General features: G+C 50.8%; 1 protein-coding gene across 1 annotated transcript; it reads right to left on the bottom strand.

The window, feature by feature from the left end:
- Nucleotides 1-329: 329 nt before the first annotated feature.
- Nucleotides 330-12910, bottom strand: LOC115916191 (heat shock factor protein 1-like; the record flags this gene model as incomplete). Its single annotated transcript, XM_030969879.1, has 4 exons — nucleotides 330-839; nucleotides 5661-5730; nucleotides 8841-8943; nucleotides 12686-12910. Coding segments are annotated over 4 exons (649 nt in total), but the record flags the coding sequence as incomplete, so codon positions are not given.
- Between the last annotated feature and the right edge of the window lie 1601 nt (nucleotides 12911-14511).

The raw sequence follows: 14511 nt of genomic DNA on the forward strand, positions 1-14511 counted from the left end.
CTGGAATTCTCCAGGATGCTCCAGGATCCCCCGGAATTCTCCACGATCCTCCGGGATTTCCCGGGATGATTTACAATCCTCCAAGATTCCCCGGGATCCTCCAGGATTCCCTAGGATCCTCCAGGATCTTTTTGGGATTTCCTGGAACTCTCCAGGATTCCCTGGGACCCTCTGGGTTCCTCCAGGATTCCCCGGGATGCTCAGATCCTCGGATTCCCAATCCCAATTCCGGGATGATTTAGGATCCTCCAGATTCCCCAGGATGCTCCAGGATCCTCCGGGATTTCCCAGAGTTCTCCAGGATTTCCCGGGATGATTTAGGATCCTCCAGGATTCCCCGGGATGCTCCAGGATCCTCCGGGATTTCCCAGAGTTCTCCAGGATGCTCCAGGATTCCCTGGAATCCTCCGGGATTTCCCGGAATCCCCCCGAGGGCGGCGTTGGCGGCTCCGGGGTTCTGTGCCAAGCAGGACGAGTCACTCGGGGCTCCCTTCCCTTTTTGTTTTTTTTTTTTTTGGGATCCCGTTTTGTTTTTTTGGGGATCCCGTTTTGTTTTTGGGATCCTGTCCCCGGCCCTGATCTCCGGCTTTAGGAGACGGCCGGGTCCTTGGGCGTTGGCGGCAGCAGCGCGGGATCCTCGGGATACTCCTCGGGATACTCCTCGGGATACTCCTCCGGGTACTCCTCGGGATACTCCTCGGGATACTCGTCCCCGTCCGGGAAGCACGGGGGCCCCTCGCCCAGCTCGAAAAAAATGGGCAGATCCCCGGATCCGACGTCCACGGCGCTGGAATCCACCAGGAACAGCGGCTGGACCGTGCAGGGCACGAGCTGCTTCCCTGGAACAAAATGGGAATTTGGGAATTTGGGATTGGGAATTTGGGATTGGGGCATTGGGAATTTGGGAATGTGGGATTGGGAATTTGGGATTGGGAATTTGGGAATGTGGGATTCGGATAATCCACCAGGAACAGCGGCTGGACCGTGCAGGGCACGAGCTGCTTCCCTGGAACAAAACGGGAATTTGGGAATGTGGGATTGGGAATTTGGGATTGGGGGATTGGGATTGGGGGATTGGGAATTCGGGATTATGGGATTGGGAATTTGGGATAATCCACCAGGAACGGGGGCTGGACCGTGCAGGGAACGAGCTGCTTCCCTGGAACAAAATGGGAATTTGGGAATGTGGGAATGGGAATTTGGGATTGGGAATTTGGGAATGTGGGATTCGGATAATCCACCAGGAACAGGGGCTGGATTGTGCAGGGAACGAGCTGCTTCCCTGGAACAATGGGAATTTGGGATTGGGAATGGGAATTTGGGGTTGGGAATTTGGGAATTTGGGATAATCCACCAGGAACAGCGGCTGGACCGTGCAAGGCACGAGCTGCTTCCCTGGAACAAAACGGGAATTTGGGAATGTGGGATTGGGAATTTGGGATTGGGAATTTGGGATTGGGATAAATGGGATTGGGATCATGAACGGTGCAGGGCACGAGCTGCTTCCCCAAGAAATGGGAATTTGGGAATGTGGGATTGGGAATTTGGGATTGGGAATTTGGGAATGTGGGATTTGGGATAATCCACCAGGAACGGGGGCTAGATTGTGCAGGGAACGAGCTGCTTCCCTGGAACAAAACAGGAATTTGGGAATGTGGGATTGGGAATTTGGGATTGGGAATTTGGGATTGGGATAAATGGGATTGGGATCATGAACGGTGCAGGCCCGAGGCTGCTTCCCGGGAAATGGGAATTTGGGAATGTGGGATAATCCACCAGGAACAGCGGCTGGACCGTGCAGGGCACGAGCTGCTTCCCTGGAACAAAACGTGGAATTTGGGAATGTGGGATTGGGAATTTGGGATTGGGGGATTGGGATTGGGGGATTGGGAATTCGGGATTATGGGATTGGGAATTTGGGATAATCCACCAGGAACGGGGGCTGGACCGTGCAGGGCACGAGCTGCTTCCCTGGAACAAAATGGGAATTTGGGAATGTGGGAATGGGAATTTGGGATTGGGAATTTGGGAATGTGGGATTCGGATAATCCACCAGGAACAGGGGCTGGATTGTGCAGGGAACGAGCTGCTTCCCTGGAACAATGGGAATTTGGGATTGGGAATGGGAATTTGGGGTTGGGAATTTGGGAATTTGGGATAATCCACCAGGAACAGCGGCTGGACCATGCAGGGCACAAGCTGCTTCCCTGGAACAAAACAGGAATTTGGGAATGTGGGATTGGGAATTTGGGATTGGGAATTTGGGATTGGGATAAATGGGATTGGGATCATGAACGGTGCAGGGCACGAGCTGCTTCCCCGGGAAATGGGAATTTGGGAATGTGGGATAATCCACCAGGAACAGCGGCTGGACCGTGCAGGGCACGAGCTGCTTCCCTGGAACAAAACGTGAATTTGGGAATGTGGGATTGGGAATTTGGGATTGGGGGATTGGGATTGGGGGATTGGGAATTCGGGATTATGGGATTGGGAATTTGGGATAATCCACCAGGAACGGGGGCTGGACCGTGCAGGGCACGAGCTGCTTCCCTGGAACAAAATGGGAATTTGGGATTGGGAATGGGAATTTGGGAATTTGGGATAATCCACCAGGAACAGGGGCTGGACCATGCAGGGCACGAGCTGCTTCCCTGGAACAAAATGGGAATTTGGGAATGTGGGATTGGGAATTTGGGATTGGGAATTTGGGATTGGGAATTTGGGATAATCCACCAGGAACAGCGGCTGGACCGTGCAGGGAACGAGCTGCTTCCCTGGAACAAAACGGGAATTTGGGAATTTGGGATAAATGGGATTGGGAATTTGGGATTGGGATAAATGGGATTGGGATCACAAACGGTGCAGGGCACAAGCTGCTTCCCTGGGAAATGGGAATTTGGGAATTTGGGATAATCCACCAGGAACAGCGGCTGGACCGTGCAGGGCACGAGCTGCTTCCCTGGAACAAAACGGGAATTTGGGAATGTGGGATTGGGAATTTGGGATTGGGGCATTGGGAATTCGGGATTATGGGATTGGGAATTTTGGATTGGGAATTTGGGAATGTGGGATTCGGATAATCCACCAGGAACAGCGGCTGGACCGTGCAGGGCACGAGCTGCTTCCCTGGAACAAAACGGGAATTTGGGAATGTGGGATTGGGAATTTGGGATTGGGGGATTGGGATTGGGGGATTGGGAATTCGGGATTATGGGATTGGGAATTTGGGATAATCCACCAGGAGCAGGGGCTGGACCGTGCAGGGAACGTGCTGCTTCCCTGGAAAAAAATGGGAATTTGGGAATGTGGGATTGGGATAAATGGGATTGGGAATTTGGGAATGTGGGATTCGGATAATCCACCAGGAACAGGGGCTGGATTGTGCAGGGCACGAGCTGCTTCCCTGGAACAAAACGGGAATTTGGGAATGTGGGATTGGGAATTTGGGATTGGGGGATTGGGAATTCGGGATTATGGGATTGGGAATTTGGGATAATCCACCAGGAACAGCAGCTGGACTGTGTACGGCATGAGCTGCTTCCCTGGAAAATGGGAATTTGGGAATGTGGGATTGGGAATTTGGGATTGGGGGATTGGGATTGGGGGATTGGGAATTCGGGATTATGGGATTGGGAATTTGGGATAATCCACCAGGAACGGGGGCTGGACCGTGCAGGGCACGAGCTGCTTCCCTGGAACAAAATGGGAATTTGGGATTGGGAATGGGAATTTGGGAATTTGGGATAATCCACCAGGAACAGGGGCTGGACCATGCAGGGCACGAGCTGCTTCCCTGGAACAAAATGGGAATTTGGGAATGTGGGATTGGGAATTTGGGATTGGGAATTTGGGATTGGGAATTTGGGATAATCCACCAGGAACAGCGGCTGGACCGTGCAGGGAACGAGCTGCTTCCCTGGAACAAAACGGGAATTTGGGAATTTGGGATAAATGGGATTGGGAATTTGGGATTGGGATAAATGGGATTGGGATCACAAACGGTGCAGGGCACAAGCTGCTTCCCTGGGAAATGGGAATTTGGGAATTTGGGATAATCCACCAGGAACAGCGGCTGGACCGTGCAGGGCACGAGCTGCTTCCCTGGAACAAAACGGGAATTTGGGAATGTGGGATTGGGAATTTGGGATTGGGGCATTGGGAATTCGGGATTATGGGATTGGGAATTTTGGATTGGGAATTTGGGAATGTGGGATTCGGATAATCCACCAGGAACAGCGGCTGGACCGTGCAGGGCACGAGCTGCTTCCCTGGAACAAAACGGGAATTTGGGAATGTGGGATTGGGAATTTGGGATTGGGGGATTGGGATTGGGGGATTGGGAATTCGGGATTATGGGATTGGGAATTTGGGATAATCCACCAGGAGCAGGGGCTGGACCGTGCAGGGAACGTGCTGCTTCCCTGGAAAAAAATGGGAATTTGGGAATGTGGGATTGGGATAAATGGGATTGGGAATTTGGGAATGTGGGATTCGGATAATCCACCAGGAACAGGGGCTGGATTGTGCAGGGCACGAGCTGCTTCCCTGGAACAAAACGGGAATTTGGGAATGTGGGATTGGGAATTTGGGATTGGGGGATTGGGAATTCGGGATTATGGGATTGGGAATTTGGGATAATCCACCAGGAACAGCAGCTGGACTGTGTACGGCATGAGCTGCTTCCCTGGAAAATGGGAATTTGGGAATGTGGGATTGGGAATTTGGGATTGGGGGATTGGGAATTCGGGATAATCCACCAGGAACAGCGGCTGGACCGCGCAGGGCACGAGCTGCTTCCCTGGAACAAAATGGGAATTTGGGATTGGGAATTTGGGATTATGGGATTGGGAATTTGGGATTATGGGACTGGGAATTTGGGATTGGGAATGTGGGATTGGGATAATCCACTGTGCAGAGAACCAGCTGCTTCCCTGGAACAATGGGAATTTGGGAATGTGGGATTCGGAAAAACGGGATTGGGAATTTGGGAATGTGGGATTGGGAAGAATGGGATGATGGGATTGGGAATGTGGGATTGGGGTCGTGCACTGTGCAGGGCAGCAGCTGCTTCCCTGGGAAATGGGAATTTGGGATTGGAAATGGGGTATTGGGAATGTGGGATGGGGATTGTGGGATTTGGAATGGGGGATTGGGATTGGGGGGGCTGGGAAAATCCACCAGGAACGGGAGATTGTTTGGGATGGAGAAATATCCCAAATTTCCTTTTGGGATACCGGAGTCCCCCATTCCCAAATATCCCAAAAATCCCAAAATTCCCATTGGGAAACTGGAGCCCCCCATTCCCAAATATCCCAAAATCCCAAAATTCCCATTGGGAAACTGGAGCCCCCCATTCCCAAATATCCCAAAAGTCCCAAAATTCCCATTGGGAAACCAGAGTCACCCATTCCCAAATCCCTAAAATCCCAAAATTCCCATTGGGATACCGGAGTCCCCCATTCCCAAAAATCCCCAAAACCCCCAAAATCCCCAAGAGTGCCCCATTCCTAAATACCCCCAAATTCCTGTTGGGATACAGGAGTCCCCCATTCCCAAATCTCAAAAATCCCAAAATTCCCATTGGGATACCAGAGTCCCACATTCCCAAATACCCCAAATATCCCAAAAACCCCCAAATTCCCCAAATTCCCGTGGGATACCGGAGTCACCCGCGCCGGGCTCGGTCTCCGTCGGTTTCTGCTGCTCCTGGTTCGAGAGGAGATCCTGGATCTGCCGGAATCCCGGGAATTATTTCCGCCCATTCCGAGGTTTTTGGGGTTTGAAAGGGATCCCAAGCTCAGCCCCTGCTCATCCCAAACGTTCCCAGAAATGATCCCGGGGAGGAAAATCCCGGGAATGGGGCGGGGCTGGTGCTGCCATCCGGGGACAGCCGGGAACGATCCGGTTCTGATCCCAATCCCAGCCCCAATCCCAATCCCAGCCCCGATCCCAATCCCAGCCCTGATCGCAATCCCAGCCCCAATCCCAATCCCAATCCCAATCCTCAGCCTGATCCCAATCCCAATCCCAGCCCTGATCCCAAACCCAATTCCAGTTTTGATCCCAATCCCAATCCCAATCCCAATCCCAGCCCTGACTGCAATCCCAGTCCTCATCCCAATCCCAATCCCAGCCCCAATCCCAATCCCAGCCCCAATCCCAATCCCAGCCCCGATCCCAATCCCAGCCCTGATCCAATTCCCAGCCCTGATCCCATTCCTGGCCCTGATCCCGATCCCAATCCCAATCCCAGCCCCGATCCCAATCCCAGCCCCGATCCCAATCCCAGCCCCAATCCCAATCCCAGCTTTGATCCCAATCCCAATCCCAGCCCTGAACCCAATCCCAATTCCAGTTTTGATCCCAATCCCGATCCCAATCCCAGCCCTGACTGCGATCCCAGCCCTGATCCCAATCCCAGCCCCGATCCCATTCCTGGCCCTGATCCTGATCCCAATCCCAATCCCAATCCCAGCCCCGATCCCAACACCAGCCCGATCCCAATCCTGGCCCTGATCCCAATCCCAATCCCAGCCCCCAGTGCAATCCCGATCCCAATCCCAGCCCCAATCCCAATCCCAGCCCTGATCCCAACTCCAATTCCAGCCCCAATCCTGATCCTGCCCCTGATCCCAATCCCAGCCCCGATCCCAATCCCAGCCCTGATCCCCCAACCAATTCCAGCCCCAATCCTGATCCTGACCCCGATCCCAATCCCAGCCCCGATCCCAATCCCAGCCCTGATCCCAACCCCAATCCCAGCCCCAATCCCAATCCCAGCCCGATCCCAATCCCAGCCCGATCCCAATCCCAGCCCTGATCCCAACTCCAATTCCAGCCCCAATCCTGATCCTAATCCCAGCCCTGATCCCAATCCCAGCCCCAATCCCAATCCCAGCCCTGATCCCAACTCCAATTCCAGGAAAATTCTGATCCTGACCCTGATCCCAATCCCAGCCCCGATCCCAATCCCAGCCCTGACCCTGATCCCAATCCCAGCCCTGATCCCAATCCCAATCCCAGCCCTGATCCCAATCCCAGCCCCGATCGCAATCCCAGCCCTGATCCCAATCCCAGCCCTGATCCCAATCCCAATCCCAGCCCCGATCCCAATCCCAATCCCAAGTTCCTGGGAAAACAGAGAAGCTACCCCTCCCCAAGGGGGGGTGGTGACTGAGAATCCACGAATTCCTAAGGATGGATCCGTGATTTTGGAATTTAGGGAATTTTGGGGCTGGAACCTGAGCAGGGGCTGCTGTCCAGGTCCTGACGGGCCGTCGGCACCGGCCCCCCCACCGGGGCTGAAGGTTGCCGGGAAGACCAGTGGAATTTGGGAATTCCGGGGTTTCTTGGAAATCCTGGGTTCCGGAATGGGAATTCCTGGGAAAAACCTGTCCCGAGAATGGGAATTCCTGGGAAAAATCCCATGGGCATTGGGGATTTTGGGACATTTTTGGATTTGGGCCGACTGGGAATTTTGGGAATGGGAACCCAAACCCCCGACGGGACGGGGCTGGGATCCTGGGAATTCCCACTGGGAGTGGGGATTACCGGGCATTGGGGATTCTGGGGAATTTTGGGAGGCGGTTGGAATTTTTGGGAATTTAGGGAATTTTTGGGGTTTCTGGGAATTCTCCAATAACGGGCAGGGGATGGATTTTTTATCCCATGGGAATTTTTGGATTGGGAACGGGCTGGGATCCTGGGAATTCCCACTGGGAATTGGGGATTTTGGGAGATCCCAGTTGGAATTTTTGGGAATTCTGGGGTTTTTTTTTCTGGGAATTTTGGGGTTTTTGGGAATTTCAGTGGTCAGGCTCACATCAAGCAGGGACAGATTTATCCCGGGAATTCCCTGACTGGGAACGGGCTGGGATGCTGGGAATTCCCAGTGGGCATTGGGGATTTTGGGGATTTTTGGGATTTTGGGAGGAGTTCCCAGTGGGAATTTTGGGAATTTTGGGGAATGCTCACGTCGAGCAGGAACTGATTTATCCTGGGAATTCCCACTGGGAACGGGCCGGGAATTGCCAGTGGGCACTGGGGATTTTGGGGATTTTGGGAGGAGTTCCCAGTGGGAATTTTTGGGAATTCCGTGAATTTCTGGGAATGCTCACGTCGAGCAGGGACTGGTTTATCCTGGGAATTCCCACTGGGAATGGGCTGGGAATTGCCAGTGGGCACTGGGGATTTTGGGGATTTTTGGGATTTTGGGACCCAGTTCCCAGTGGGAATTTTTGGGAATTTTTGGGAATTTTTGGGAGTGCTCACGTCGAGCAGGGACTGGTTTATCCTGGGAATTCCCACTGGGAATGGGCTGGGAATTGCCAGTGGGCGTTGGGGATTTTGGGGACTTTTGGGGAATTTTGGGAATTTTTGGGAATTCCGTGAATTTCTGGGAATGCTCACGTCAAGCAGGGACTGGTTTATCCTGGGAATTCCCACTGGGAACGGGCCGGGAACTGTCAGTGGGCACTGGGGATTTTGGGGATTTTGGGAGGAGTTCCCAGTGGGAATTTTGGGAATTCCGTGAATTTCTGGGAATGCTCACGTCGAGCAGGGACTGGTTTATCCTGGGAATTCCCACTGGGAATGGGCTGGGAATTGCCAGTGGGCACTGGGGATTTTGGGGATTTTGGGACCCAGTTCCCAGTGGGAATTTTTGGGAATTTTTGGGAGTTCTCACGTCGAGCAGGGACGGGTTTATCCTGGGAATTCCCACTGGGAACGGGCCGGGAATTGCCAGTGGGCACTGGGGATTTTGGGTATTTTTGGGGAATTTTGGGAATTTTTGGGAGGAGTTCCCAGTGGGAATTTTTGGGAATTTTGGGAGCGCTCACGTCGAGCAGGGCGCTGTCCATGCTGAAGCCGTGGGTGCTGAGCAGCGCCTGCAGATTGTCCAGGCTGGAGTCGATGGTGTCCAGGTGCTCGTTCAGCTCCGACCTGGGAACGGCGACAGCCGGAACAGGAATGAACAACAACAGCCGGAATAAACAACAGCCGGAACGGGAATGAACAACAGCCGGAATGGGAATGAACAACAACAGCGGGAATGGGAATGAACAACAACGGGAATGGGAATGAACAACAGCCGGAATGGGAATGAACAACAACAGCCGGAATGGGAATGAACAACAACAGCCGGAATAAACAACAGCCGGAACGGGAATGAACAACAACGGGAATGAACAACAACAGTGGGAATGGGAATGAACAACAACGGGAATGAACAACAACAGCGGGAATGGGAATGAACAACAGCGGAAATGGGAATGAACAAAAGCCGGAATGGGAATGAACAACAACAGCCGGAATAAACAACAGCCGGAATGGGAATGAACAACAGCCGGAATGGGAATGAACAACAACAGCCGGAATAAACAACAGCCGGAATGGGAATAAACAACAGCGGGAATGGGAATGAACAACAACGGGAATGAACAACAACAGCGGGAATGGGAATGAACAACAACAGCGGGAATGGGAATGAACAACAACGGGAATGAACAACAGCGGGAATGGGAATGAACAACAACAGCGGGAATGGGAATGAACAACAGCGGGAATGGGAATAAACAACAGCCGGAATGAGAATGAACAACAACGGGAATGGGAATAAACAACAGCCGGAATGAGAATGAACAACAACGGGAATGGGAATAAACAACAGCCGGAATGAGAATGAACAACAACGGGAATGGGAATGAACAACAACAGCGGGAATGGGAATAAACAACAACGGGAATGAACAACAACAGCGGGAATGGGAATGAACAACAACGGGAATGGGAATGAACAACAACAGCGGGAATGGGAATGAACAACAACGGCCGGAATGGGAATGAACAACAACGGGAATGAACAACAACAGCGGGAATGGGAATAAACAACAGCCGGAATGGGAATGAACAACAACGGGAATGAACAACAGCGGGAATGGGAATGAACAACAGCTGGAATGGGAATGAACAACAACGGGAATGAACAACAACAGCGGGAATGGGAATGAACAACAGCGGGAATGGGAATGAAAAACAGCGGGAATGGGAATGAACAACAACAGCGGGAATGGGAATGAACAACAACGGGAATGAACAACAGCGGGAATGGGAATGAACAACAACAGCCGGAATGGGAATGAACAACAGCCAGAATGGGAATGAACAACAACGGGAATGGAAATAACAACAGCAGGAATGGGAATAACAACAGCCGGAATAAACAACAGCCGGAATGGGAATGAACAACAGCGGGAATGAACAACAGCGGGAATGGGAATAACAACGGGAATGAACAAGAACAGCGGGAATGGGAATGAGCAACAACGGGAATGGAAATAACAACAGCAAGAATGGGAATAACAACAGCGGGAATGGGAATGAACAACACCAGGAATGGGAATGAACAACAGCGGGAATGAACAACAACACCGGGAATGGGAATGACAACAGCGGGAATGAACAGCGGGAATGGGAATAACAACAACGGGAATGGAAATAACAACGGGAATTAAAAACAACAACGGGAATGATCAACAACACCAGGAATGACACCAGGAATGAACAATGGGACTGACGGGAACAAACACCGGGAACAATGAACAACACCGGGAATGAACACCAGGAACGAACAACAACGGGAAGGAACAGGCACCAGGAATGAACAACAGCGGGAATGAAGGAACAGCAACGCTGGAAATGATCAACAACAACGGGAATGAATGATCAACAACAACGGGAATAACAACGGGAGTGATGAACGAACACCAGGAATGAACAACACCAGGAATGATGAACAACAATGGGAGTGAACACCCGGAATGAACAACAACAGGAATGAACGAACACCGGGAATGAACGAACACCGGGAATGAACAACAACAGGAATGAACGAACACCGGGAATGAATGAACACCGGGAATGATGAACAACAGGAATGAATAAACACCGGGAATGAACGAACACCGGGAATGAACAACAACAGGAATGATGAACAACAATGGGAGTGAACACCCGGAATGAACAACAACAGGAATGAACGAACACCGGGAATGAACGAACACCGGGAATGAACCACACCGGGAATGAACGAACACCAGGAACGAACAACACCAGGAATGATGAACAACAATGGGAGTGAACACCCGGAATGAACAACAACAGGAATGAACGAACACCGGGAATGATGAACAGGAATGAATAAACACCGGGAATGAATGAACACCGGGAATGATGAACAACAATGGGAGTGAACACCCGGAATGAACAACAACGGGAATGAATGAACACCGGGAATGAACGAACACCGGGAATGAACAACAACAGGAATGAATGAACACTGGGAATGAACGAGCACCGGGAATGAACGAACAGCAGGAATGAACGAACAACAATGGGAGTGAACACCGGGAATGAACAACAACAACAGGAACAACACCGGGAATGAACAACACTGGGAATAAGAGGAACGAACACCAGGCAGGCAGTGGAATGAACGGGTTCAAGGGAACACACCAGGAATAACGGGAATGGGAGCGGGAAAAACCCCGGGAATAACGGGAAAGGGAAACCGGGAATGGGAAACCGGGAATGGGAATTTTGGGAATGGGAATTTTGGGAATGGGAAACTGGGAATGGGAAACTGGGAATGGGAAACTGGGAATGGGAATTTTGGGAATTGGAAACCGGGAATGGGAATTTTGGGAATGGGAAACTGGGAATGGGAAACCAGGAATGGGAATTTTGGGAATGGGAATTTTGGGAATGGGAATTTAGGGAATGGGAAACCGGGAATGGGAATTTTGGGAATGGGAAACTGGGAACGAGAAACTGGGAATGGGAAACCGGGAATGGGAATTTTGGGAATGGGAATTTAGGGAATGGGAATTTAGGGAATGGGAAACCGGGAATGGGAATTTTGGGAATGGGAATTTAGGGAATGGGAATTTAGGGAATGGGAAAACGGGAATGGGAATTTTGGGAAACCAGGATTGGGAAACCAGGAATGGAAGCAGAAAATGGGGATTGGGAAACTGGGATTGATTGGGGCCAGGAAACCGAGATTGGGAAACCGGGATTGGGAATTCTGAGAAACCGGGATTGGGATCAGGGCTGGGAACGGGGTCAGGAAACGCCGGGAATGGGAATTCTGCCCCACACCCACTCTTCCCGAGCTGGGAATTCCTGAAATTCCGGGAATTCCACCCTGTTCCCACTGTCCTTCAGCTGGGATTCCAGGAATTTTGGGAAATTCCATTCCAATCCTGCTTTTCCCAAACTGGGAATTCCAAGAATTCTGCCCCATTCCCACTTCTCCCAAGACAGGAATTCTGTGAGTTTTGGGAATTCTGGGAATTCCATCCCAATCCTGCTTTTCCCAATCTGGGAATTCTGGAAATTTCAGGAACTCCTCCCCATTCCCACTTTCCCCGAGCTGGGAATTCCACGAATTTTGGGAATTCCAGGAATTCTGCCGTGGTCCCCTCTCTTCCCAAGCTGAGAATTCCAGGAATTTTGAGAATTCCATCCCAATTCCCAGCTTTTCCAGAGCCGGGATTTCTGGGAATTCCACCTCACACCCACTTTTTTCCCCGGAGCTGGAAATTCTGGGATTTCCTCCCCATTCCCACTTTCCCCGGGCTGGGAATTCCAGGAATTCTGGGAGTTTTGGGAATGGCGTGGCTCACTTGTCGAGGCAGGCGACGCTCAGGCACTTTTCCTGGGATTGGGGATTCCCGGGAGCGGCTCCGGAGTCGTTTTCCCGCAGGATGGAGTCGATGAAGGTGGAGGGGGACAGGGGGGTCTCGGAATTCCCGGAATTCCCGGAATTCCCGGAGCTCTTGGGCTCCTCCACCTGCGGGCTCCGCGTGGGGCTGGGAGGCTCCTCCTTGATCCGGATTGCCGGGCTGCTCCTGGGAGGGGAAACAATGGGGAAAATAATGGGAAAAACGATGGGGAAAATAACGGGAAAAAGAATGGGGAAAACAATGGGAAAAACAATGCGGAAAATAATGGGAAAAATGGGGAAAATAATGGGAAAAATAATGGGAAAAATGGGAAAAACAATGGGAAAAGCAATGGGGAAAATGGGAAAAATAATGGGAGAAATAGGAAAAATTACGGGAGAAATGGAAAAACAATGGGGAAAATGGGAAAAATAACGGGAAAAATGGGAAAAACAATGGGGAAAACAATGGGGGAAATAGGAATAATAATGGGAGAAATGGGAAAAACAATGGGGGAAATGGGAAGAATAATGCGAGAAATGGGAAAAATAATGGGAAAAATGGGGAAAATAATCGAGAAAATGGGAAAAATAATGGGGGAAATTGAAGAACAATGGGGAAAATGGGAAAAATAGCAGGAAAAACGGGAAAAACAATGGGAAAAACAATGGGGGAAGTGGGAAAAACAATGGGAAAAGCAATGGGGAAAATGGGAAAAATAACGGGAAAAATGGAAAACCAATGGGAAAAACAATGGGGAAATAGGAAAAATAATGGGGGAAATTGGAAAAACAATGGGGAAAAGGGGAAAAATAACGGGAAAAATGGGAAAAACAATGGGAAAATTAATGGGGGAAATGGGAACAATAATGGGGAAAAATGGGAAAAACAATGGGAAAACCAATGGGGAATATAGGAAAAATAACGGGAAAAATGGGAAAACAATGGGAAAAGCAATGGGGAAAATAGGAAGAATAATGGGAGAAATGGGAAAAACAATGGGAAAAGCAATGGGGGAAATGGGAAGAATAATGGGAAAAATAAGAAAAATGGGAATGGGGAAAATGGGAACAGGGAAAATAGTGGGAAAAATGGGAATGGGAAATGGGGAAAATGGGAAAAAATGCGAAACGGGAAAAATTGGAATGGGGACAGGAAAAAAGGGAGAAATGGAAATGGGAAAAATGAGAAAAAATGGGAAAAATTGGGAAATGGGAAAAATGGGAAAGGGGATGGGACAAAGGGAATGGGAAAAATGGGAAATAGGAAAAATGAGAATGGGGAAAAATGGGGAACGGAAACGGGAAAAATAGGGGAAATGGGGAATGGGGAAAATGGGAATGGGAAAAACGGGAATAGGGGAAATGGGAAAAATGGGAACGGGGAATGGGAAATATGGGAAAAATGGAAATGGGGAGGGGGAATGGGAAACAGGAATAATCCAGCTCATTTCCCCCACTCCCAGGGAATTTTTGGGAATCCTCTCCCACCTGTGCTCCCCCATTCCCAGGGATTTCTAGGATCCCATTCCCAGGGAATTTCAGGATCCCATTCCCAGGGATTTTCAGACTCCCATTCCCATGGAATTTTCGGGAATTCTCCCCACCTGCCCTCCCCTATCCCCAGGGATTTTCAGGCTCCCATTCCTATGGAATTTTGGGAATTCTCCCCACCTGCCCTCCCCTATTCCCAGGGATTTCAGGCTCCCATTCCCATGGAATTTTCGGGAATTCTCCCCACCTGCCCTCCCCTATTCCCAGGGATTTCAGGCTCCCATTCCCATGGAA

Source organism: Camarhynchus parvulus, unplaced genomic scaffold (assembly GCF_901933205.1).
Source record: "Camarhynchus parvulus unplaced genomic scaffold, STF_HiC, whole genome shotgun sequence".
Taxonomy (NCBI): domain Eukaryota; kingdom Metazoa; phylum Chordata; class Aves; order Passeriformes; family Thraupidae; genus Camarhynchus; species Camarhynchus parvulus.